We start from the raw sequence: 26,602 nt of genomic DNA on the forward strand, positions 1-26,602 counted from the left end.
GAAAATATATAACCTATTTTTCGTCCAAGAAACAGTTACTTTTTCAGGTGTATGTAGTGATGTCTTGCGATTTTGCACTTTTTCCTGTTCTTGTCTCATTAACCTCTGATCATTGGTCACACTATATCCAGATCTCACTGCCCAGCTCCTGAACTCTGGAATCTTACCTGTTTCAGCTTAAGTGTCAGCATTCTTGTCTCAATCAGGTGGTTGTGTGTTCAAGCTCCACTCTACCGCTTGAGCATATAGCCAAGGCTGACACTTCATTGCAGTACTGAGGAAGTGCTGTATTGTCAGTAATGCCCATTATGATTTGGGCTCACTTCCAATACTTTTTTCTGACATTCAGGATACAGCTTCCATAGGCAAGTGTGCTCTACTATATAGGAAACAGCAAACATTCCACCTTTTTATCATAAGCTTGCTACTGAATAGTGCATAGGATTCCACTATATCTCGCACCTAATCAGAGGATGCACAATATTATTTTAGCCTGAAAAACGCTCCCTACGCAGCCCAATTTAACCCCTCTGGTCTGTTAAGTGGCTGGATGTCCAGCTCCCGCCGCAGTTCGAAGTGTTTCTCTTTCTAGTTCCGCCTTATAGCGGACAACATTGTCGGGCTGGGACAAACTCTCCGAGCCTCAGCCCTGCTCATACCCAATGATTGATCTAGCACCTAATTTGTCCCTAATAAGATGGACCAATTAAATTGGCAGTCATCTGTATGTCACAAGCCGATCAGATCAATATCAGGGGCACAGGCAGCAAATTTTGAACTGTAAACGTTATCCAAATGTTAGGACCCTTAGCCACTGGAGAACACTTTTTAAATATTTACATGGAAGAATTGTACACCCAATTCATTTTTAACACTTCTGCACTTCACAATTAAAATATTCTTAATCTGAAAAAATATAGGGAAAATACAAGTGACATTTTCAACCTACCAACCAAAATATCAATCCCCAAAAAGCTCAGTTATTTACCAACTTTACAGTGGCACCCTCTCTCTCAAACCTCATCGCCTCAGTTAATAGAGGCAATCTCTCTTCCCAACTCATCCCCAATTCACAGAAGTACTGCCTCCTTCACGTGCTCTTTACTGATGGTATTGGCTGCAGCACCTCCCTGATGTTGCTTCTTTGCTTCTTGAATCATACTCTGTTCTTTAGGTGGTAATTTCTGACATCCCAAGACCAGTAATTCCCACTTGCAGTGCAGAATGAGGTTTGGAATGAAGCAGCAGTTCAGATATGAGCAGCTTGCATAAATACCAATCTAGAGCACCAGCAAAACCAGTCCAAAAGTTTCAAAAAAGCTGAACTCGAAAACAAACCTACATAGTGTATATACATGTAGTTACATGTAAAGGACAATGGGGCATGGGCGTATCCTAATTTAAGATGTATATATACCCAATATTCTATCATTTGTAGAATGCAAGATTATGAGAAAAAAATTAGAGATTTTTCTTCATTTCCTTTGGAAAAATTGCAGGGGTACCGTGTTTAAGTATTCGTACTCTGTTAGTAAACCTATTAAATTGTTTAGTTTAAACATTGTTTAACACTACTGTCACAGTGACAGAGGTACTCTTTTCCCCTCTCCCCAAGTTCATGGATGCACTTTTCTTTCTTGCACCTCAATTCACGTTGTCACTCAGTAAGTAGTGTAGATGGAAGCAGAAAGTTGCAAAGGGACATTGATAGATTAGGCGAGTGGGCAAAATTGTGGTAAATGGAGTTCAGTGTGGGGAAGTGTGAGGTCATCCACTTTGGACCTAAGATAGATAGATCAGAGTATCATGATCTAAATGAATGGCGGAACAGGTTCGAGGGGCTGAATGGCCTACTCCTGTTCCTATTTCCACCCACTCAATTCATGCAGGCACTCTCTCTCTCCCCCCACCCCACCCCACCACCTCTGCAATTTAAGTTGGCATTGATTTCTCCACATCCCCTCAGTTCACGCAAGAAGCGTCACCACCCCGTCTGCCCGCCCAAAAAAAAACTTGGTTCACATTGGCACTCATTTTGCTCCCATGCCTCAGTTAATACCAGCATCCAATTCCCACTCCCAATTCATATTGACGCTTTTCCCACTTGGTTCATATTGGCACCTTTCATACATTCCTCCTCAGCTATGCTGGTACTTTCCACCCTCAGTTTCCAGCAACATTCTCCTCTCCTCCATGCCATTCCTGGCTCCTACCTACTGGAACATTGCTCGGAGCAGAAATTCTCACAATAGTTTCCATCCTCTATAGCAGCCCAACACCTAGGAGCCAGGAATGGCACTGAGGGGGCGGAGGTGACAGCAGGGCTTATTTTCACCACCCAAGATTAAAACGTGTATGTGATTGCATAAAATGTACACTCTTGAATATAATCCTACAATTTTTTAAAATCCCTTAATGGAAGATTTCAACCCATGTAATTTTGAGTTTGCTGAAGGCCTCACGGAGATAATCCCAAATTGTGCTAAGAAATGCAATAAGGAAATCGCCAATCCTGTGTTGGCAGCCTGTTCCAAGTTGGAGTGCTCATGTTTTGTAACAAAGGATATGACCAGCCGACCAAAATTGAAATCGTTTAACAATACTGATTACATCCATGCACACTAACAGCCAAAGCAACATGGTGAACGGATTCTGGAAAAGAGAAGTGGTGCTAATGAGAGACTGAGAAACATTGGGACAAATGAGCACTTATTTTCTTAATATTCTTAATATTAATAATGGGACTCAACTAGCTGTCAGCCATGGCTCAGTTGGTAGTCCGAGTCAGAAGAGACTTGGGCACATTATCTAGGCTGACACTTCAATGTAGTACTGAGGGAGTGCTGTACTGTTGAAGGTGCAGTTAAACCGAGATCCCATCTGCCCTCTCAAGTGGATGTAAAAGATTGCATGGCACTATTTGAAGAGGAGCAGGGGGGTTCTCCCAGTGTCCTGGTCAATAATTATTCCTCAACCAACACCATCAAAAAAAATTATGTTGTCATTATCACATTGCTGTCTGTGGGTCCTTGCTATGCACAAATTGGCTGTCGCGTTTCCTACATTACAACAGTGACTACACGTCAAAAGTGCATAATTGGCTTTAAAGCGCTTTGGGATGTCCTGAGGTCATGAAAGGCGCTATATAAATGCAAGTCTTTCTTTCAACTGTTATGTGACAGTATTAACACTAAAATGCTCCATCATGGAATAGAACAAGGCATTATTTTCCAATTTTTTTTTGGGAAAAAGCACAGTTGAAGGCGGCAGACCGAGGGTTGAAAACTTAAAACAAATCGCATTGGGCAGAAACTGGTAATGGTGGCACTCAATTGAAATTGGGCAGCAGCCTGAAGTTTACTAGCTTCCTGCCTACCCCTAAGAGTCAGAGTTATACAGCACAGAAAGAGGCCCTTCGGCCCATCGTGTTCGCGCCGGCCATCAAGCCCTGTCTATTCTAATCCCATTTTCCAGCACTTGGTCCGTAGCCTTGTATGCTATGGCGTTTCAAGTGCTCATCTAAATGCTTCTTGAATGTTGAGGGTTCCTGCCTCTACCACCCTTTCAGGCAGTGAGTTCTAGATTCCAACCACACCTCTGGGTGAAAAAGTTTTTCCTCATATCCCCTCTAAACCTCCTGCCCCTTACCTTGATACTCTGCCCCCTGGTTATTGACCCCTCTACTAAGGGGAAAAGTTCCTTTCTATCTACCCTATCTATGCCCCTCATCATCTTGTACACCTCAATCAGGTCCCCCCTCAGCCTTCTCTGCTCTAAGGAAAACAACCCCAGCCTGTTCAGTCTCTCTTCATAGCTGAAGCGCTCCAGCCCAGGTAATATCCTGGTGAATCTCCTCTGCACCCTCTCCAATGCAATCACATCCTTCCTATAGTGTGGCGACTAGAACTGCACACAGTATTCCAGCTGTGGCCTAACTAACGTTTTGTACAGCTCCATCATAACCTCCCTGCTCTTATATTCTATGCCTCAGCTAATGAAGGCAAGTATCCCATATGCCTTTTTAACCACCTTATCTACCTGTCCTGCTGCCTTCAGGGATCTATGTACATGCACACCAAGGTCCCTCTGACCCTCTGTTCTTCCTAGGATCCTACCATTCATTGTGTATTCCCTTGCCTTGTTTGCCCTCCCAAAATGCATCACCTCACACTTTTCAGGGTTAAATTCCATTTGCCCCTGTTCTGCCCATCTAACCATACCGTCTATATCTTCCTGTAGCCTGAGGCTTCCCTCCTCGCTATTTACCACTCCACCAATTTTTATGTCATCTGCGAACTTACTGATCATACCTCCTACATTCATATCTAAATCATTAATGTACACTACAAACAGCAAAGGACCCAGCACCGATCCCTGCGGTACACCACTGGACACAGGCTTCCAGTCACAAAAACAACCTTCGATCATCACCCTCTGCCTCCTGCCACTAAGCCAATTTTGGATCCAATGTGCCAAATTGCCCTGGATCCCATGGGCTCTTACCTTCTTGACCAGTCTCCCATGCGGGACTTTGTCAAAAGCCTTACTGAAGTCCATGTAAACTACATCAACTGCACTACCCTCATCCACACACCTAATCGCCCCCTCGAAAAATTCAATCAAATTGGTCAGACATGATCTCTCCCTGACAAAGCCACGCTGACTATCCTGGATTAATCCCTGCCTCTCCAAGTGGAGACTAATTCTGTCTCAGAATTTTTTCCCAATAATTTCCCTACCACTGATTTAGGCTCACTGGCCTGTAATTCCCTGGTTTATCCCTACTACCCTTCTTGAACAATAGTACGTTAGCTGTCCTCCAGTCCTCTGGCACCTCTCCTGTGGCCAGAGAGGTTCTGAAAATGTGTGTCAGAGCCCTTGCAACCTCCTCCCTTGCCTCACACAGCAGCCTGGGATACATCCCGTCAGGGCCTGGGGATTTATCCACTTTTAAGCCTGCTAAAACCGCTAGTACCTCCTCCCTCTCAATACTAATTTGTTCAAGTATATCACAATCCTCCTGCCTGATTTCTATGCCTACATCGCCCTTCTCCATAGTGAACACAGATGCAAAATATTCATTTAGAACCTCACCCACATCTTCCGGCTCTACACACAGATTGCCACTTTGGTCCCTAATGAGCCCTACTCTTTCCCTGGTTATCCTCTTGCCCTTAAGATACTTATAATAAAACACCTTGGGATTTTACTTTATTTTGCCCGCCAGTGTTTTTGCATTCCCCCTCTTCGCTCTCCTAATTTCTTTTTTAAGTACCCCCCTGCACTTTCTATACTCCTCTAGGGCTTCCACTGTTTTTAGTCCTTTGCATCTGCCAAAAGCCTCCCTTTTTTTCCTAATCCATTCTTGTATATCCCTTGACATCCAGGGATCCCTGGGCTTGTTGGTCCCACCCTTGACCTTTACGGGAACATGTTGGCGTTGTACTCTCTCCATTTCCTTTCTGAAAGACTCCCACTGCTCTGATGTGGATTTTCCTACAAGTAGCTGATCCCTGTCCATTTTGGCCAGATCCTGCCTTATCATATTAAAATCGGCCTTCCCCCAATTTAGAACCTTTATTTCAGGTCCACCTTTGTCCTTTTCCATGACTACCTTAAATCTCACCGAATTATGGTCACCGTCACCAAAATGCTCTCCTACTGACACTTCTACCACTTGCCCGGCTACATTCCCTAGAATTAGGTCCAGCACCTGCAATTTTCCATTCACTTTACAATGTACTCCTTAAAGAATGCGCCTGCTTTTTTTAAAAAAAAGTTATCATTGGAAGCACCCCTGTTCTGCCTCACACGTGCCCATTCATTGGGCAACTGTGCAACAAGAATCCTAAGACTGTCTCTGTTGTAATTGAGCTTAAACAGCCTCCACTAGCAGTCTTTTGGGACGCCCCAGCTAAAATGATTTTCCTCTGAGGAAGGACATACTTGCCTTAGAGGCGGTGCAATGAAGGTTCACTAGATTGATACCTGGGATGAGAGGGCTGTCCTATGAGGAGAGATTGAGTAGATTGGGCCTATACTCTGGAGATTAGAATGAGAGGAGATCTCATTGACACATGCAAGATACTGTGGGGGATTGACAGGGTAGATGCTGAGAGGTTGTTTCTCCTGGCTGGAGAGTCTAGAACTAGGGGGCATAGTCTCAGGATAAGGGGTCGGCCATCTAAGACTGCGATGAGGAGAAATTTCTTCACTCAGAGGGTTGTGAATCTTTGGAATTCTCTACCCCAAAGGGCTGTGGATGCTGAGTCTTTGAGTATATTCAAGATAGATTTTTGGACTCTAGGGGGATCAAGGGATATGGGGATATGGCGGGAAAGTGGAGTTGAGGTCGAAGATCAGCATTGATCTTCCCTTAGCAGAGGGGTCAAAAACCAGGGGGCACAGATTTAAAGTAATTGGGGGAAGGTTTAGAGGGGATTTGAGGGGAAATTTCTTCACCCAGAGGGTTGTGGGGGTCTGGAACTCACTGCCTGAAAGGATGGTAGAGGCAGGAACCCTAACCACATTTAAAAAGTACTTGGATGTGCACTTGGGATGCTGTAACCTGCAGGGCTACGGACCAAGAGCTGGGGAGTTGGATTAGGCTGGATAGCTCTTTGTTGGCCCGCGCGGACGCGATGGGCCGAAATGGCCTCCTTCAGTGCTGTAAATTTCTATGATGATCTTATTGAACGGCAGAGCAGACTCGAAGGGCCGTATGGCCTACTCCTAATTCTTATGGAGCATCGGACCAACAAGATTGAGTAGTTAGAAAAGACAAGTAGACACATGCTTGTTGGAGGATTAAAATCAAAAGGAAAATGGACACAATTGCAAGTTTTGATACTTTTCAGTCACAGAAACGCCACAGTGCAGATAGAGGCCATTTCGGCCCATCGAGCCTGCACTGACACATATCCCACCCGATCCCCGTAACCCCTACACCAACACATATCCCACCCTATCCCCGTAACCCCACGTATTTAATCCCCCTAACACTAAGGGTCAATTTATGATAGCCAATCAACCTAACCTGCACATCTTTGGACTGTGGGAGGAAACCGGAGCACCCGGAGGAAACCCACGCAAACACGGGGAGAATGTGCAAACTCCACACAGACAGGCGCCCGAGCCAACAGGTTTTGTTGGCTGTGTTTAGCTTTTGGCATTTCTGTAAGACTGTGTGATACACCATATTGATTTTGCAACACACCATGTCGCCAGTAACATATAATAACAACTTGCATTAATATAGTGCCTTTAATGTACAAAAACGTCCTTAGGCACTCCACAGAGTAATCAAAGAAACTGGATGGCGAACCAAAAGATGCAATATTAGGAGGGTGACGAAAAGCTTGGTCAGAGGTGGCTTTTAAGGAGGGCCATAACAGAGGAGAGAAGGATCGAGAGGCAGAGAGATTTAAGGAGGGAATTTCAGAGTGGGGCCGAGATAGATGAAGGCGTGGTCACTAAAGGCTGGGTGAAGGGACCCGAGAGGCCCGAGTCAGAGGAGCAGAGTGTTCGGGGGGAGGGGGAAGTGGATTGTAGGACTGGCAAAGGTTACGAAGATAGGGAGGGAATGAGAATTTGAAACTTGTGGTTTAGAGCAATTGAGAGCCGATGTAGGCCAGCGAGGATAGAGATGACGGGACTTGGTGTGGGATAGAATACAGGCAGCAGAGTTTTGGATGAGCTTAAGTTTACAGAGGATGGAAGGCAAGCCAGAAGAGAATTCGAATAGTCAAGTCTGGAGGTGACAAAGCCATGGATGAGGGTTTCAGCAGCAGATGGGCTGAGGTAAGAGTGGAGGCTGGGGGGAGGGGGTGCACTTGCCCGATAATCAAGTTTGGGACCAGTCAACAAGCAGATGCATATGAAATCATGCTGGGTAGTATCATTTCCAGTCCTGGATGTTTTTAAGGAAGGTGTTACTGAAAACTTCAGTACCACCAGATTGCACAGAAGTACTTGGCCAGTACTGAAAATTCCTCGGTTGGATGTCTCCTGATCGGCAACCAGGATAGGAAAAGTTGCTAAACTGATGGAGCTCCGACAGCTGCTCACTAATGGATCCTGTTGTGACAAATCTCCACAGGGGAGGAGAAAGTACAGTAACGTATACGTATCTTTCACAGAAAAAAAAGTAAAGAATTCTACACAGAAAAATATATTCATAAATATAATCATTCAACAGGTAAAAACATTAACCAGTAAAGGTCTTTTTAAGATTACATGCTTATTCAAGCCTTTACCTTGCAATGAAGGTTCTTGTGGTTCCTGCATGTGTATTGATTTGAAGTCCAGCTGCATTCTTGGCAAGGCAAAGATTGTTTCTGTCTCATGGTTGTAGTTGGCAGTTCCGCGGAAGCCACTCAGCAGATTGGAACTTTTAATGGTTGCTTTACTGTCTGTGGTGTTAGCATCAACGTTTCGAAGGAGATTTAGCTCTATATATGAATAAAAAAGTACAATAGTAATTTTTACAAACCCTTGCTTCTCTTGTTCTGGATTTGAGGATTTAATGAGATTTTGCTTTCGTTTTAAACAAAAATAACACACAAAATGGCTATCTTACGGAACCTTTAATAATTGATTAAATAATATTATTTGCACACTGTATTAAAATTAAAAACTCAAAGCAGAAGTGCAGCACATTTCACAATGTGTGGCTAGGTCAATTACTAAAGTATTAGAATTTTGACATGGGGGTCTTGTTTTTGAAAACTGGGCACCCTCTGTTCAGGAATTTTCTCTTGATTGCTATCTTGGATTTTCCCACTTGTGCACAACCCCTGACTGACAGGATAGGACATCACGTTTCTAGGCCCTCTCCTCCCCCCCACAATGTTGATTGCTCATCGGGTACTTGAAAATGTGCAAGAGCAACTTAGAGTGACTCTCCTTACAATTTTGGAGGGAAGAGTCTGGCCTCAACACAGCAGCAAATCTCCAGTAGAAACTTGATGCCTGTGGGATTGTAGATATGAATCTGCCTCCTGCCAGTCCATGCTATACTTGAGGTTCAACATACCACACCCTGGAGAGATCAAAGCATGGAATGAGAAAATACCACTTGTATCATTAAACACACTCCTTCCGCAGACTATGTAAATCTACCCTATTGTAGATTCTACCTCATCGATTTAATCTGGAGGGAAACTTCTGCATAAACACTCCTATTTCCCCACAGTTAATCAAGATAAATTACAGAACATCTATTTATCCTCACATCTACCCTGGCCAGCTGCCTTTTAAAAGCAACTATTTAAAAGACTTCTCACTCGGGCCAATAACACAGTTATCCTTGCTAGCTAAAACCAGTGCTTCAAAGTGGCTGAGGTTTACAATGAGGATCAGTAAGTTTGAGAAGAACTATTGGAGAACATTGGTTTTACGATGAAGACTGACATTCCAGCCTCTCTCTTTACACCATGCCAGAATGCAAAGATCTCCCATAAGGCTACTTTGAATTGGTTTAGAAAGATGCAACTGCTGTGATCAAACCAGGTGTGACTCCACAATGTACCAAAATACCCAGATACTTCATAGATTCAACATATCAGAGTTTTCCCTGAAGCCTTTCAGCTAAGAGCCAAACCTACTCCTGTTGTAAACAGCCCATCTAGGATGTTTCCTGGAAGCTGTATCATCTTTATCCCATTATTGCAAGCCTTGGGCTTCAATACTCTCCTATAACATCCAGGCAGCTTGAGACCTTGGGTGCTACAAATTCCATTTTGTCTGGGACAGATCTTTATACCTGGGTAGAAGAATTATCTAATAACCAAGGATGTGTAGTCCACTAGTTACATGAAAGATTACCAGTGGTACAGGGAACATTGCGAGTGCTGAATTAGATTACTTTAGAGCTGACTGAAGACTGCCCTTAATCAAAACCTGAATGTGCCACAAAAGCATTGCAGCTCTGCATTATCTTACAAGAACAACCACCACAACCTGAAGTTCTGTTTTACAATGTCAAAGCTGAGAGCCCATTTACTAGGCGGCTTAGCTAAAGAGATCTGCTGGACCATTTCTCTTTCCTACAATATGTCACGATTGTGTGGGTAGTTCCTCTGACAATCTTTGCAGAGTACCAGAGTTCATGTTGCCCACAATTGCTGTTGCATATATTACTCCCATCATATAAGAATAGATAGTTAATAACAGGCCTTAAAAGTGCTCTCACTTTTAGAAGCTAAAGTCAAGAACTTGCTGGCACTTTCTCCCACTTTGCAGGCAAATCAGCATACAGAATGATCACGGGTATTATGGATCGGAGCAAACTGCTGTCAATGAGAAAATTGTGCTGAGTTGGTATGGCACTACACCGTCGTAGCATGGCCTAAAGGAGTGTTCTAAAACATACTCTTTAAAGCGTTGGTCTTCTGCTGTTTGGAGTTATTACTCAAAATTAAATCAATGGAATGTGAAGAACTGAAAATGAAAGAGAAATAGGTTATCATATGTTCTTACCTTCATTCCTCATGGCAGTAACATAATTGAACCACTCCTGTACAGTTGCAACACCATGTGGTGGGTTTTCATGACGACGTCTAGTTATTTTGGTGATTGTTGCCATTGGACTTTCTAAAGCACCACCAGGTTTTGTAACCATTGTATTGTGTCCCAAATGAAAGTCCAGTGTTTGTACAATATATGTCGAATGATCGCTGGCACCTTTAGGCAGATTAAAAAAGATAACTGCCTAAGTACAATTCAGTGCAACAAGCTTAGTTTTTAGAATTAGCAGATTTCTTGGTCAGCAACTCACGTTCCTTCAAAATGAAACTCTCAGTGCGTTTATATCAGCTGTAGTATAGCTATTCAGATTTATTTTACTCATTACAATTTTCAACTGATTTTGTTGAATAGTAGAAATAATAAATAGTGCTTTACTGTGTGAAGAAGTATTTAGTTGGTATTTTCCATTTTACCTATAAAAATCAGTAAAATTGAGTAAGAGTTTTTTCCCCACTATTTACAGTTCTAAGAAAAAGTGGCAAATTCAAACTACTTCACAAAAGTGACTTCTGGTCAATAAGGAATCTTATTGAGTTGATTTTTTTTAAAAAAATACCAGTGGATCCCTGGAAGCCATTTTTAATGAGTTGGGGGATATTCTAGTTTACTACGGGGTTGTATGAAGAACAAACTAGAAGTCTCAGTAATAGTCAGTGAGCGTCTTGGGTAAAGCTGCCAGCAGAAACAAATGACCTGCTGGTGGGCAGTACTCAGCCTATCGTAATCAGGTGATTAGTTGAGGGGACAGTGGTCCTGTGATCTCATTGATCAAAAAGAGAGCCTGTGACACTACATCAAACAAACACAAGACTTTTGGTAGGATAGACACGTGATTAAATTGTGAGATATAAAAGAAATCCAAAAAATCTAGAGTTTAGTTAGCCGCATTTAAAAATTGAAACAAAAACCATTGGGGGAGATTCTGAAGAAATATTACTGCAATTCTAAATACTGTCGGGACCAAGATGTTTCAAGTATCCACCCGGTGTTATAATAAACAATAAGGAGATTTTGATAGCCTTATTAGTCATTGCTTTTTAAATTAAATAAGTTTGGTTTAACAATCTGATCTCAGCATTCAAGATCTCTATATTACTGATATATATTATAAAACTGCATTGTACATCTTGAAACACTAGTTCAATTCATCACACTGTGAATTATTAAATAGAACTGGATATAAAAATGTATAGTAAAACTTAGAAAAATCATTCACAAAATTCATTTTCATACATACACAGTGATAAAGTTTCTGATCTACCAGTAATATCAGCGCAATGTGGGCAAAATCAGCCGAACCAGCACAAAAGGTCACAAACTTTTAAAGGCAAGTTACGCCCCAAACCACTTACGTTCGCGCTTTCTGCCATCTCGAAATCTGGTTTAAGATTCAATTCACCCGGATTACGTTCTATTACGCTGTTCAATTGCGCTGGTTCATTGAAGATTTTACATTTGTGATTATACAAATTAATTTTATTGGGAACTTGAACGGTAACCTAAGGAACGCATTTTGGATGCAATTGCCCAATTGCACCCAAAGCGGAAACACTACCCCCAATCTATGTTTACCATTACCTTTTATGCACTCCCAGATGATTATAATACAACAATCGTAGTGCACTTATATCTTGCACTCTAACTACAGGACATTCTCTCTGAGCTGTGTAGTTCTACATATTTGGTTGCCCCCATCAGTTAATCACAAGCAATTAGCTATCTAAGACTGCATTTAAACTGCATGACTAGCCTGAAACTGGTAGCTGTAGAGTGTTACTTGAAATCTTGGCAACTGCAATCAGGCTGTTGCTGCACCTTGCCCTCTGCCTGTGAGGAGAGAGCTCTGTTCATGCACAAATATCTGCTCCCCCCAGAAGCTACTACTTAATGTTAGGAGAGGGAGAGTGGAAACACTTGCTGTTTCACGACATTAAAGGACTCAATACTAAGTCTGTAAGGCATCCAGAAGACCCAGCAACCATTCAAATTCTTTTCAAACTCAACTTCACAATGGAGGAGTTAAACTCAAATCATGAAATGGCCTCTTTGGGGTGGGGGCTTACACTGCTTGGCTTTTGTGTGCTCGCGAGTTAGAGAGCGACCTGACTCCTACCATTTTTGTGTCAGTAACTACCTAAATCCACTTTGCATCAACATGAAAATACCAATATAATTGCAACAACAGCTTATATTTATATAGCGCCTTTAACGTAATAAAACGTCCCAAGGCGCTTCAGAGTGTTATCAAAAAAAAAAATTGACACCGAGAAGATGTTAGGACAAATGACAAAAAGCTTGGTCGAAGAGGTAGGTTTTAAGGGGCATCTTAAAAGGAGGAAAGTGGAGAGGCGGAGAGATTTAGGGAGGGAATTCCAGAGCCTAGGACATAGGCAGCTGAAGGTACTCCACCACTGGTGCATTTAAAATCGGGGATGTTCAAAAGGCCAGAATAGGTGGAGCGCAGAGGGCTCGGGGAATTATAGGGCTGGAGAAGATTAGAGGTAAGGAGGGGTGAGGCCACGGAGGGATTTGAAAACAAGGGCGAGAATTTTAAAATTGAGACGTTGCTCAACCGGGAGCCAATGTAGGTCAGCAAGCACAGGGGAGATGGGCGAGTGGGACTTGGTGCAAGTTAGCACACGGGCGACAACGTTTTCGATGACCTCAAGTCCTATGCAGACTAAAATGCATGCACAGGACTGGAACATTATAAATTAATCATAGAAAAAGTACTTCTTTATTGCCAAATAAACCCATTCCTAACCGAAAGCCATTTTTCATTTACCATCTTCCCAGATTTTCTGAGCCTCGGTCCAGAAAGCAATGTTGGGCTCCTCAAGGTGGAATAACGCCCAAGATTTTGAACGGAAGTTTGGTCCATGAAAGCATGCCAGAGTCATGTGATTTCCATGCAAACTCATGGATCCGCCCAGCTGTACTGCATCTTCAGGCAAAGGCATTTGGAACAGGGAGATCTGGCATCCAGCGATCACCTTTAACACTTCTGGCCAATGGCGATGATGGGCTGCATCGAGCACTGCAAACGAGAAAGAAAACAGTAAATACAGTAATAATCTTAAAAATTATTCATAATTTTAAGTTTATAAATTTTTTTCAAGAAGATTAGGTTGGTAATTCTCACAATGTTCACTGGAACTTCTCTCCACATTTATTACTGGTGTTTTTGGAGGTATGTAGAGGACCGGTCCCCAGGTAGATAGGGCTCGTTTGCTGGTATCAAATTGCTGAGTGAAAAATTCCTGCAATTTCATTCCAATTTTAATTAGGTCTGGTGTGGTTGATCGCGAAATCATGACCTGGAAGATGTCCCATTGTAGATCTCCATGAATGAAGACTTCACTAGAGGGGAGGTGAGAACAAATAAGTTACTTAAAATGAATAAATATTTATTGTATTAATAAAAATGTGAAGTTACTGAAATTTACAGTTTTCCTCAACCATCTAATCTTTTTCTCCAGTTCTTTAGGTCCATGTGTGCCAAAACACCATTTCTAACTTGAGTACAAGTGACCTGTTCCTAGCTCTCTGCCAATGTGTTGTAATCAGCTACTCAAGAGTTTCATGAAAGGGGTGTGCATTATTTCCATCCCTTGCGGGAAACATCTTACCTCCCCTAAAAGTGTCACCCATCCAAATCCCAGTTGCATTTCGGAACTTCTAGGAAAATCACAGACACAAACCCTATTGCTCCACACATTTCCAAATAACCGCACATTCTTATTAGTTTAGTCAACAGTTAAATATCCAGAGCACCAAAATCTGTATGTGGCATATTGAAAGACATTAACAAGTATTTTACTGCACAGTTCATTGTCTAACAAGAAACTTCCTATTTATGAAATGTGGCAATAGTATAGTACAAATCATTTTCATTTGTATTGTAAGAAAAATTATAGTTGGCAAAAGGCCTTCAAATACTTAATTGGAGGAAGGCCAATTTCAGTGGGTTGAGAATGGATCTGGCCCGGGTAAATTAGAATCAAAGATTGGCAGGCAAAACTGTAATCGAACAATGGGCTGCCTTTAAAGAGAAGACGGTTCAGGTACAGTCGAGGTAGATTCCCACATGGGGGAAAGGTAGGGCAACCAAAGCCAGAGCTCCCTGGATGACAAAAGAGATAGAGTGTAAGATGAAGCAGAAAAGGGGGCGTATGACAGATGTCAGGTTGAGAATACAAGCGAGAACCAGGCTGAATATAGAAAGTTCAGAGGGGAAGTGAAAAAGGAAATAAGAGGGGCAAAGAGAGAGTATGAGAATAGATTAGAAGCTAACATAAAAGGGAATCCAAAGGTCTTCTATAGGCATATAAATGGTAAATAGTTAGTAAGAGGAGGGGTGGGGCTGATTAGGGACCAAAATGGAGACCTATGCATGGAAGCAGAGGGCATGGCTGAGGTACTAAATGAGTACTTTGCATCTGTCTTTACCAAGGAAGAAGATGCTGCCAAAGTCATAGTGAAAGAGGAGGTAGTTGAGATACTGGATGGGTTAATAATTGATAAGGAAGAGGTACTAGAAAGGCTGGCTGTACTTAAAGTAGATAACTCACCAGGACCAGATGGGATGCATCCTAGGATGCTGAGGGAAGTAAAAGGTGGAAATTGTGGAGGTACTGGCCACAATCTTCCAATCCTCCTTGGATACGGGGCTGGTGCCAGAGGACTGGAGAATTGCAAATGTTACAGCCTTGTTCAAAAAAGGTTGCAAGGATAAACCCAGCAACTACAGGCCAATCAGTTTAACCTTGGCAGTGAGGAAGCTTTTAGAAACGATAATCTGGGACAAAATTAACAGTCACTTGGACAACTGTGCATTAATTAAGGGACGCCAGCATGGATTTGTAAAAAGCAAATTGTGTTTAACTAACTTGATTGAGTTTTTTGATGAGGTAACAGAGAGGATTGATGAGGGTAATGTGGTTGGTGTGGTGTACATGGACTTCCAAAAGTCGTTTGATAAAGTGCCACATAATAGGCTTGCCAGCAAAGTTGAAGACCATGGAATAAAAGGGACAGTGGCAGCATGGATACGGAATTGGCTAAGTGACAGGAAACAGAGAGTAGTGGTGAATGGTTGTTTTTCAGACTGGAGGAAGGTATACAGAGGTGTTCCCCAGGGGTCGGTACTAGGACCACTATTTTTCTTGATATATATTAATGACTTAGACTTGGGTGTACAGGGCATAATTTCAAAATTTGTAGAAGAAACTAAACTTGGAAGTATGGTGAACAGTGAGGAGGATAGTGATAGACTTCAACAGGACATAGACAGGCTGGTGAAATGGGCGGGTACGTGGCAGATGAAATTTAACACAGAAAAGTGCGAAGAACGAGGAGAGGCAATATAAACTAAAGGGTGCAATTCTAAAAGGGGTGCATGAACAGAGAGACCTGGGGGTATATGTGCACAAATCATTGAAGGTGGCAGGGCAGGTTGAGAAAGCAGTTAAAAAAGCATACGGGATCCTGGGTTTCATAAATAGAGGCACAGAGTACAAAAGCAAGGAAGTTATGATGAACCTTTATAAAACACTGGTTTGGCCTCAACTGGAGTATTGTGTCCAATTATGGACACCACACTTTAGGAAGGATGTGAAGGCCTTAGAGAGTGTGCAGAAAAGATTTACAAGAATGGTTTCAGGGATGAGGGACTTTAGTTACATGGATAGACTGGAGAAGCTGAGGTTGTTCTCCTTAGAGCAGAGAAGGTTGAGAGGAGATTTGATAGAGGTGTTCAAAATCATGAGGGGTCTAGACAGAGTAGAGAGAAACTGTTCCCATTGGCGTAAGGGTCGAAAGCCAGAACACAGATTTAAGGTGATTGGCAGAAGAAGCAAAGGCGACACGAGGAAAAACTTTTATACGCAGCGAGCTGTTAGGATCTGGAATGCACTGCCTGAAAGGATGGTGGAGGCAGATTCAATCGTGGATTTCAAAAGGGAATTGGATAAGTACCTGGAGGGACGGGGGAGTGGGACTAGCTGAAGTGCTCTTGCAGAGAGCCGGCATGGGCTTGACGAGCTGAATGGCCTCCTTCTGTGCTGTAACCATTCTATGATTCTATAAACACAATATATATATAAAATTGTGCCCATAATTATAAAAGTTTATGTACCTTTTTTCAGTCATGCTCAAGTCTATTGTATTATGAAGATTGACTTTCCATTCATCTTGCAGTTGCAGATCTGCATTGCTGAAAATTCCCATCAGGATACTAGATCCCATATAATCAACTCGAGCATCAGTGGAACCCAAAGTAATCTGGATTTTATGGCTGGGTTGTTGGTTTGGGTGTTCGGAGATGTGAGCTTCAAACAGTAAATGAATAGTTATTGTCCATCAAATTCAAAGCGTGATATTGAAAATTCCTTTTGACATGAAAAGGCCATAAATGTATTAGAGAACTTCAATGATTCCGTTTTATTTTGTTGCTTCCCTAAACTTTCTTCCTTAATGTTATATAATAAAGCAAAACAGCAAACTATTGCTGGACCAAATTAAAACTACTGAACAATTAATTCAATACAATGTATAATGCTTGTGGTATTTCCCAGCAATTAGTTTTGAGAACACTCAAAAACTTCTCCGATAGTTTTTCCCCTATTTCTTGCATGACGTTCTTCCACTTTCTATAATGTGCCTTTGAACTGTTATTATGTGAAAGATACCAAATAAGTAAGTTGGTAGGATTACATTAAAGTTATATAAAAATTTAAGTAGTGCAAAAGAGCCCAATGTTAATGGTTGATCTTTGGTCCAAAGGCTAATAACAATGTTATGTAAACAAAAACAGTCAGATTATTTGTGGGGTGGGGGGGGGGGGGGGGGGGGAGGGGCGTTGAGAACTTGACAATTATATAAGGGTATATTTTCTGATCAGTGCTGTTTTGGTACAAATGCTTAATAAGTTAACACAAACAGATTAACATTTATGTTAAAATAAGGCAGATGGGAATTTGGAACGGGCATCTTAAACATTTTTACCAAAACACTGCCAATCAGTTAATTGTGTAGAGACCTTATAGTTGCTACACATTAAACCAATAACACAAGGCTTTACTGCTGTGTTCTAATTGCAAAATAATGTCGATAAAATGCAAATTGACTTTCTTGACCAGTTCAGGAAGATTCTAGCTCTGTACAGAAGGAATGAACGGCTATGCCTGACAAGTCAACATTTTACTTTACGTTACTGCCTGACTTGCTGAGTGTGTCCAGCATTTTCTGTTTTTGTATCATTAAAAACATTATGGCTGGTGTGGTCTTTATTGCTGTTTCTGCCCTCATAGATGGGCCAGATTTTAGACAGGAAAATTCATTGCAGGTGGCAATTACCAGTGACACATTTTTGAATAACATAATGGCCTAGAAATTGGGTTGTGGGCTCGCCAGGGCTGTAGCGCCAGAAATTTTGCGCCAGCGTTAATGCGGCAGCGCCCGACGAAAATTTGGTTGCGCCGGCCCCAGACGCTAAAGGAGGGTTTTAGCGCCTGAAAACGGGCGTTGAATTGGGTTTCCCGGCGCTAATCCCCCGATGCGGTGCGGCAGGCTGGGGAACTGCAGGCCTCCTCCTTCTGTTAAGGAGGAGCTGCCTGCAGCCGACAACTGTCCGGCGGATTCCCCCGACATTTGAGCCCGGCACCTCGGGGAAGTGCCGGGCTCGCAGCACACACTCATCAGGGCCGCGGGGGGGGGGGGTGATGCAGGAGTCCGGGAAGGGAGGTGCGGGCAGGCGGCCGCCGGGAACGCGGCCGGCCGCCGCTCCACCTTTATGCGCCGGCGCAAAGGCGTGTAAGAACACTTTTCACATTCGTTAGTTGCGCCTGCCACGGGTGAGGCGGGTGCAACTGAATTTGGGCTTGGGGCCGGGTTACCACGGCAACCGGGACGCTGCGCACACCGATGACGTCATCGGTGCCGGCGCAGCGCTACCGGCTAACGCCGATGGTAAGGCCCAAGTCAATTTGCAAAACGGCTATAAGTCCGGCACAAGGCCCTCTAGCGCCACTAATTGGGCGCTAAGCCCACTCAATTTCTAGGCCAATATTCCCACATCAGCAGTCTGTGATTCCCGTCACTCTGGCCAGCAGAAAATTGTATACCAGAGAACTAAATTATTAACACTATTTAGGAGGGGGGCCAGAATTTGCTGTCAAAATAACAATGAGGCTAATGATGCTCTCTGTTATTTATGCGTAAATGGTACAGCAACTTCAACGAGGGGAAAATGCACAGTTAAATGGGTATATCCAAAAGTTGCTGTCCAAGTTATGCCATTCCGCTGTTAACTTTGTGAAAATGGCATTTCGCTGTCTGCCTCACCATTGACATGCATTGAATGTTATGAAGTTTCTGTATTTGCGCGGTCGATATGAACTAAATCCACCACAAATATTTAGGGCTAGTAACAGCGTAAGTACCCTTTTAACGACATGATAATTGTTAATTACTGCAAATCAACCCTTCTAGCACTGAAAATTAATTATTACAAGTGTGGAGTTGCGTTTCTTCAGGTTTTGAATTTTTCGGGAAGATTTAAAAAATGACAAATTTTAAATTTAACATTTTGCTTCTTACTTTTCCTTTCTGTCTCTTTTCTTCTCTCAATTGAATCTTTCTTTCCCTCTTTATTTCTCTTTCTGTACCTGATTTAATACAGAATTCACCTTCCTTTACAGTCCTTACTGTGTTTATTTCCCAATCCTTAAATCTCATTGGTAAAGGAGATACCCTGTTGGTTACCCTATTCACTCAGGTTCCAGATGCCCTGTTTTCCTTGCTGTGCGCTATCAACTTGCACTTTCAGCACTTTTGTGGGCATTTTGAAGGGTGCAGGAGCACGTCTAATTAATGGTAGACGCTGTTCAAATTCTGGCCCATTGATACTGCCCATCGAAATATAGACATTAAAAGATTAAAAAACGCTTACGGATTATTCCAAGCTATTGCAAGTTATTTATTTTGTGACACTTACAAACCATCTCCAAGGTGTTTACATCTATAGTGCCACCAACTACTCCGCCCTTGGAATCTAGCTGAGATCTTCCTAGACCAACGGACATTGATATTTCTCGGTCTCTGTTGCTACCCACCGATAGTCGTCCTTGGCTTTTTAATCCACTAGTTGTCCACCTAAAATAGAACGTTGCAGTAATAGTAACATTTTAAGAAATATATATGCTGCACTGAGAACTAGGTATTTATTTATTTATGTAATATATACTGCAATGAAACAGCAGTTCAGTACAAGTGTAAAACCAAAGCACAGCACCAGAATTTTTTTTAAAATTGGTACAATAAGCAGTGTTGAGATGTACAGCACTAACTGAAAACTAGTGATAGTAAATTTGAGTTTTGACTCCAAGTGACAGGACCATTTTATCCTGTTTTCTTTTACTTAGAAATAATTGTACTGCAACAGCATATGGGATTTTCTCTGCAATATATCCACACTGTGCGAGGCAGTAATGAACAAAACAAATAGGATGGCAGCACGGTGGCATAGTGGTTAGCACTGTTGCCTCACAGCGCCAGGGACCCGGGTTCAAATCCGGCCTCGGGTGACTGTCTGTGTGGAGTTTGCACATTCTCCCCGTGTTTGCGTGGGTTTCCTCCAGGTGCTCCGGTTTCCTCCCACAGTCCAAAGATGTGCGGGTTAGGTTGATTGGCCATGATAAAAAATTGGCCCTTAGTGTTAGGGGGGATTAAATATGTGGGGTTACGGGGATAGGGCTTGGGTGGGATGGCTGTCGGTGTAGGGACCGGGTGCTAGGGTTTGGATGATCAGCCATGATCTCGTTGAATGGCGGAGCAGGCTCGAAGGGCCGAATGGCCTACTCCTGCTCCTAGTTTCTATGTTTCTATGATGCTAGGTTGTATTGTCAAATTCCCGGTGGTTATGCTAAAGCTGTACAGCGTCCCGTTAGGCCATATGTGGAATACTGCAGTGTGTTCTGGTCATGTTTTAGGATTTTCTTTTTGACTAGTTTTACACAAATGGATGTGGGGGGGGAGGGGGAAAACCTACTTTTCAGTGTTGGATTTTAAACAAAGTGGATTTGGACAGGTTTAAAAAGAAAAGCCATAAGCTGCAGACATTTTCAGAATATGTGTATTAAGGCCAGACATTAATATCACTATTTAGGATGACTGGGAATATGGGAGTCAATTCTCTCATTTGTAGGGGAAATGGAATGTCCTTTCCTATAGAACTTTGCAGGAAGTTAGTTTCAAAGCTAGGGGACATGATAGCAGGTCTGATTAGCAGCTGTTCTGGCCACCCCCCAGACAGGAGTGGGAACAGGAACCAAGTCTCAACTTTCTGTGGGAACAGGAAGGAGGTGAATAAAGACTCACATCTTAGCATTCAGGTTTGTTAAAAGGCTGTGAAGGTTTTACTAAGGCAAAGAAGTTAGAAATACTAGAGGATAGTTAGAAGCGTTCTTGTGTGTCAAATAAGACTGAGGTAAGGAAGCATGGAATTTCTTTATTTTGTATCATTATGCCAAAGTATGTTTTACTGATTGAACCAAATGATCTGATCATAACTATTACTCTGTATAATGTTACTCACTGCAATAAAGCAGCTTAACTATTCGTATCAAGGCTCATCTCACCTAGTGTTAACTTGGTATGTCTTTGAAGAAATCAAAGAGGTAGACGTGTGAAAGACATGTGTATTTGGTCTTGATCACAAAGAGATGCTATTGTTACATCACTGGGCTATATTATTGTACAAGTAGACATAGAGCAGTGTGAGTCAACTCCAATATAAGTAAAAGATGCTCAGACAGCTTATGGGAGCAATCAACACAACTGAACCTATTAAGTTATTTACGGCAGACTTGACGTTTGTAACATGGGCTATCCAGGTCCTAGAGACAGTGCAGAATAAAGCAACAAGGCTGATCCTGGTCAGTGAATAAAGAGCTTTGAGGAACGACTCAGTAAGTCTATATAAAAAAACAGATGTCTCAGGTGGGGTCTTATATATGTATACAAAATATGTAATGGGATGAAGAAAATCTGAAATAGCAATAACTTGCATTTATATAGCACCTTTAATGTAAAAATAATGTTGCACGGCACTTCACAGAAGTGTACTCAGACAAAAAATTAACACTGAGCCAAAGGAGGATATATTAGGAGAGGTGACCAAAGACATGGTCAAAGAGGTGGGTTTTAAGGAGGATCTTAGAGGCAATGGGAAGGGGTTTAGGGAGAGAATATTTTCAGATATTCCAGAGTAAGAAGACAAGAAGGCACATGTTTAAGCTATGAAGGACATGGTTAGGGCTGATAACGGGAAGTATTTACACAGTAGGTGAACAACAGCTGTAACAGGTTGCCAGGAAGTGCGTCTAAAACCTGGATGCTGGACTCATTTAAACAACTGCACTGTAATGGAAGCTGGCAGTGTGGTATTCTAGATGTACAAGATCAAATGTACCAAAGGATCTTCTTCATCTGAACCCATTTTGTGATCCCATTCATAGTAAGCCAGCAATAATGTGTCATAATGGAGTGCAATATTCTGCAGTGATCATCTTCTGATAGTACCATATACTCAGAACATGCCAGAAAATGAAAACTCAAGAAACTTCTATTTGAAACTGTGATCACTTGGTAAGTTAAAATTTAATACATAGCTTATAAACAACAGGAAAGGATTAAAGGCAGCAAGTCTGTAATTTTAAAATTCAAATACTGTTTCTTACTGCTCCATCAATGTACAACATTTTAACTCATTCTCACATTCATTCTAGAATGGAAAGTACTGTACATATTTACATTATAGACATCCAATAGAAAAAGACGCAAGCATTGTATTCATAATATAACATTCTGTATGTGACTAAGGGACTACAACTTACGTGGTATTTCCCATAACATTACTCATATTCATTTGAACATTTAACTGCTTCAGGTTGATTGCAAAAACAACCAACGTCTCCCAGGGTGCAGCTTGTTGGTTTGCCATCTTTCCATTTTTACTGAATGATGGAGTAGAGATTTTGGTAATGGAATCTGTCAACAACAGGAGAATATTTGCATAACTATCAACCAGAAGGAAAAAGGATAATACTGTAAATGGGTTAAAATGATAATCAAATTGTTTACTCTGTTGTAGGCCATTACAAAATAAAAGTGAATCTAGCTTTTTCCAATGCGCTACTCCTGCTTCTGTTTTTACCACTCTCACCCGCTTTGTGTCCGTGTCTTTGCAACTGTGGGCAGTGAGGGGAGCAGCATCGCTCAGGTCATTAGGCAGGATAGAGCTGGCAGCACTGGTGGGTATCTGCAGCATGGTGGGAAGGAATATCAGTAAGACTGGTGCCAGCGAGCTTGCGCACGATGCCACAGAGCATGGAGGAGTCCAGCTCCAACTTGTATTCTGGCTTCGCGGAGAGCATAGAGACCATTCTGTCCAACATGTTACTTTTCAATGGGATCTTTGTTAATCTATACTTCAGAGATCAGCAAAGTTAGAAATTGCTTATTTGAGCCAATGAGAAAAGTGTGATAGTTAACTTCTGTGGTAGACAAATGTAATGTGCCATCCAATGATTTAATGCAAATTTTAATCATGTTGATTATTTATACCTTAACTTTCCATATTATCGTGTTGCAGACAAAGCAAACAATATCACTTCCTGCATATCACAGAGAAGCATAATTTCCACTCTATGTAACAAAATAATTTTGATTACATGTTTGGTTTTACTAATATATATGGCAATATTGCACATATACCCCACAGAGTTGCAACACTATAGTATACTATATGGGCACACAGCCATATAGATACATTTAACATCACTACTTATCCTGCTATCAATGTTTCTAAGTGTCTATACCTCTCCTTGGAGCAGATGAATCTGAGATAGTCCTAGATCGGACTGCTGAAGGGGATTTCACACTGTGAATCAGGCCAGCTGGTGATGTACTGCTAGATGCTGTGTGATCACTGAAGACATTTGCTGTCTGAGCTACATGTGAGTAATTAGAAGACTGTGCTGATTGCTCCCAGGTACGCCAGTAAGCCTTGCGCGTTGATTCAGGAGAAAGGTGCTGGCTTTCAATGGAATCTGGAGTTACAGGTCCGGAAGCTGGTAAAGTTTAAAAAAAATTCCAAAACATTAAAAAAACTAGATAATTTATAAACTTTAATAAAATGAAGTCGTCACACAGATGAACAAATAGTCTCTAATAAAAGGATGTGCAAGATTACCTTTTGTAGTTAGAGCCTTCCTTATTCTTTAAAAAAAAGTTCAGCTTTCACATACAAATAGAATCACAGAATCATAGAATCTTACAACAACAAAGTGTATTTATATAGCGCCTTTAACGTAGTAAAATGTCCCAAGGTGCTGCACAGGAGTATTGTAAGACAAAAAATTTGACACCTAGCCACATAAGGATAAATTAGCGCAGGTGACCAAAAGCTTGGTCAAAGAGGTAAGTGTTAAGAATCAGAATCAGAATCAGAATCAGAAACCCCACAGTGCAGATAGAGGCCATTTCGGCCCATCAAGCCTGCACCGACACATATCCCACCCGATCCCTGTAACCCCTACACCAACACATATCCCACCCTATCCCTGTAACCCCACGTATTTAATCCCCCTAACACTAAGGGTCAATTTATCATAGCCAATCAACCTAACCCGCACATCTTTGGGCTGTGGGAGGAAACCGGAGCACCCGGAGGAAACCCACGCAAACACGGGGAGAATGTGCAAACTCCACACAGACAGTCACCCGAGGCCGGATTCGAACCCGGGTCCCTGGCGCTGTGAGGCAACAGTGCTAACCACTATGCCACCGTGCTGGAGCATCTTAAAGGAGGAAAGAGAGGTAGCGAGGCGGAGAGGTTTAAGAACATAAGAAATAGGAGCAGGAGTAGGCCATTTGGCCCTCGAGCCTGCTCCGCCATTCAATAAGATTATGGCTGATCTGATCTTGGCCTTAACTCCACTTTCCTGCCCGCTCCCCGTTACCATTGATTCCCCATCTTTTCAAAAATCTGTCTATCTCCGCCTTGAATATATTCAATGACTCAGCCTCCACAGCTCTCTGGGGTAGAGAATTCCAAAGATTCACGACCCTCAGAGAAGAAATTCCTCCTCATCTCGGTTTTAAATGAGCGACCTCTTATTCTAAAACTATGCCCCCTAGTTCTAGATTCCCCCACAAGGGGAAACATTCTCTCTGCATCTACCCTGTCAAGCCCCTTCAGAATCTTTTATGTTTCAATAAGATCACCTCTCATTCTTCTAAATTCCAATAAGTATAGGCCCAACCTGCTCAACCTTTCCTCATAAGGCAACCCTTCCATCCCAGGAATCAACCTAGTGAACCTTCTCTGAACTGCCTCCAACGCAAGTATATCCTTCCTTAAATAAGGAGACCAAAACTGTACGCAGTACTCCAGGTGTGGTCTCACCAACGCCCTGTACAGTTGTAGCAAGACTTCCCTACTTTTACGAGTCCAAAACGAGGAGTCAGTCATTAATAAATCCAATAAGGAATTCAGGAGAAACTTCTTTACCCAGCGATTGGTTGGAATGTAGAATCTTCTACTACTTGGAGTAGTTGAGGCGAACAGCAGAGATGCATTTAAGGGGAAGCTAGGTGAGTATATGAGGCAAAAAGAAATAGAAGGATATGGTTCCATTCATATCTATCCAATCGTAGCCAATCACCTGAAATGGCTTTTCTTCCCGTACCCGCATTGTTACCTCAGGAGACCCCAGGGATCTATCCCTGGCCTCCTCCTATTTCTCATCTACATGCCGCCCTTTGGTGATAGCATCTGAAAAAGTGTGTCAGGTTCCACATGTACGCTGACGAGACCCAGCTCTACCTCACCACCACCTCTCTCGATCACCCCCCACCCCGTCCCCACTCTCTAAATTGTCAGACTGCTTGTCCGACATCTAGTACCTGATGAGCAGAAATTTCCTTCAACTAAGTATTGGGAAGACCGAAGCCATTGTCTTCAGTCCCCGCCACAAACTCTGTTCCCTAACCACCGAACCCGATCCATCTGCTGAACTAGAGTGTTCGCAACCACCTGCGCCGTCACTAAGATTTCCTACTTCCACCTCCATAATGTTGCCTGCCTCCGCCCCTGCCTAGCTCATCTGCTGCTAAAACTCTCATCCATGCCTTTGTTACCTCTAGACTTGACTAGTCCAATGCATTCCTGGCTGGCTTCCCACATTCTACCCTCTGTAAACTTGAGGTCATCCAAAACTCTGCTGCCCGTGTCCTAACTCGCACCAAGTCCCGTTCACCCATCATCCCAGTGCTCGCTGAGCTACACTGGCTCACGGTTAAGCAACACCTCCATTTTAAAATTCTCATCCTTGTTTTCAAATCCCTCCAAGGCCTCGCCCCATCTTATCTCTGATCTCCTCCAGCCCTACAACCCTCAGATATCTGCGCTCCTCCAACTCTGGCCTGTTGAGCACCCCAATTTTAATAGCTCCACCAATGGCCCTAAGCTCTGGAATTCCCTTCCTAAACCTCTCCGCCTCTCTTTCCTTGTTTATGATGCCCCTTAAAACCTACCTAAAAGGTGTCATGTAAGCACCATCAGCAGAAGGACTGCAGTGGTTCAAAGAGAAGGTCCACCACTTCTCAGGGTAACTAGCAAGGGGCAAGACTATTGCACTTCAGCAAGTCCCCAAGGAGAAGCTCCTTGAGAAAAACCCTGCTGTTTCCATTGTGAGAGACACATGCTGTGTCAGCGGTAGGTTTGGTGGCTGGGCTGTTTCTGTTAAGATTCTGTGCCATATCTTTGTGCAGTTCCAAAAGTTGTGCCGGTGGAGGTGATAATATCAACTGAGCGCCACAGGGACTTGTCAACCAATCGCTGGCATGAGGCCATGCTAGACCAGGAGCTGAATTCAAAGTTTAAACATGCTGGTGACTGATAATAAAGGTGGTTATGAGGGTTCCAGCTGGACAAACTTAATGTGGCTTAGTAGGTACATCTTTACAGGGGTGTTCCTGAGGATAATCCCTGCCGACCTTCAATTCTGAGTTC

At 42.6% G+C, this 26,602-nt stretch overlaps 1 protein-coding gene across 9 annotated transcripts in view; it reads right to left on the bottom strand.

Annotated features, from left to right (window-relative positions):
- Positions 1–26,602, bottom strand: part of bltp1 (bridge-like lipid transfer protein family member 1) — a 567,108-nt gene that overhangs the window by 15,105 nt on the left and 525,401 nt on the right. For all 9 annotated transcript variants that reach the window (XM_086009761.1, XM_086009749.1, XM_086009753.1 and 6 more), the window contains 8 exons: positions 23,406–23,657; positions 22,422–22,575; positions 19,523–19,680; positions 16,664–16,856; positions 13,670–13,887; positions 13,313–13,564; positions 10,480–10,683; positions 8,256–8,450 (listed from right to left, as the gene is read on the bottom strand). In XM_086009761.1, the coding sequence (XP_085865887.1) occupies positions 8,256–8,450; positions 10,480–10,683; positions 13,313–13,564; positions 13,670–13,887; positions 16,664–16,856; positions 19,523–19,680; positions 22,422–22,575; positions 23,406–23,657 (1,626 nt within the window). The remainder of the gene's footprint in view (positions 1–8,255; positions 8,451–10,479; positions 10,684–13,312; positions 13,565–13,669; positions 13,888–16,663; positions 16,857–19,522; positions 19,681–22,421; positions 22,576–23,405; positions 23,658–26,602) is intronic.

This window comes from Somniosus microcephalus, chromosome 2 (assembly GCF_052327205.1).
Source record: "Somniosus microcephalus isolate GS21.2 chromosome 2, FLI_Smic_1.0, whole genome shotgun sequence".
NCBI lineage: Eukaryota > Metazoa > Chordata > Chondrichthyes > Squaliformes > Somniosidae > Somniosus > Somniosus microcephalus.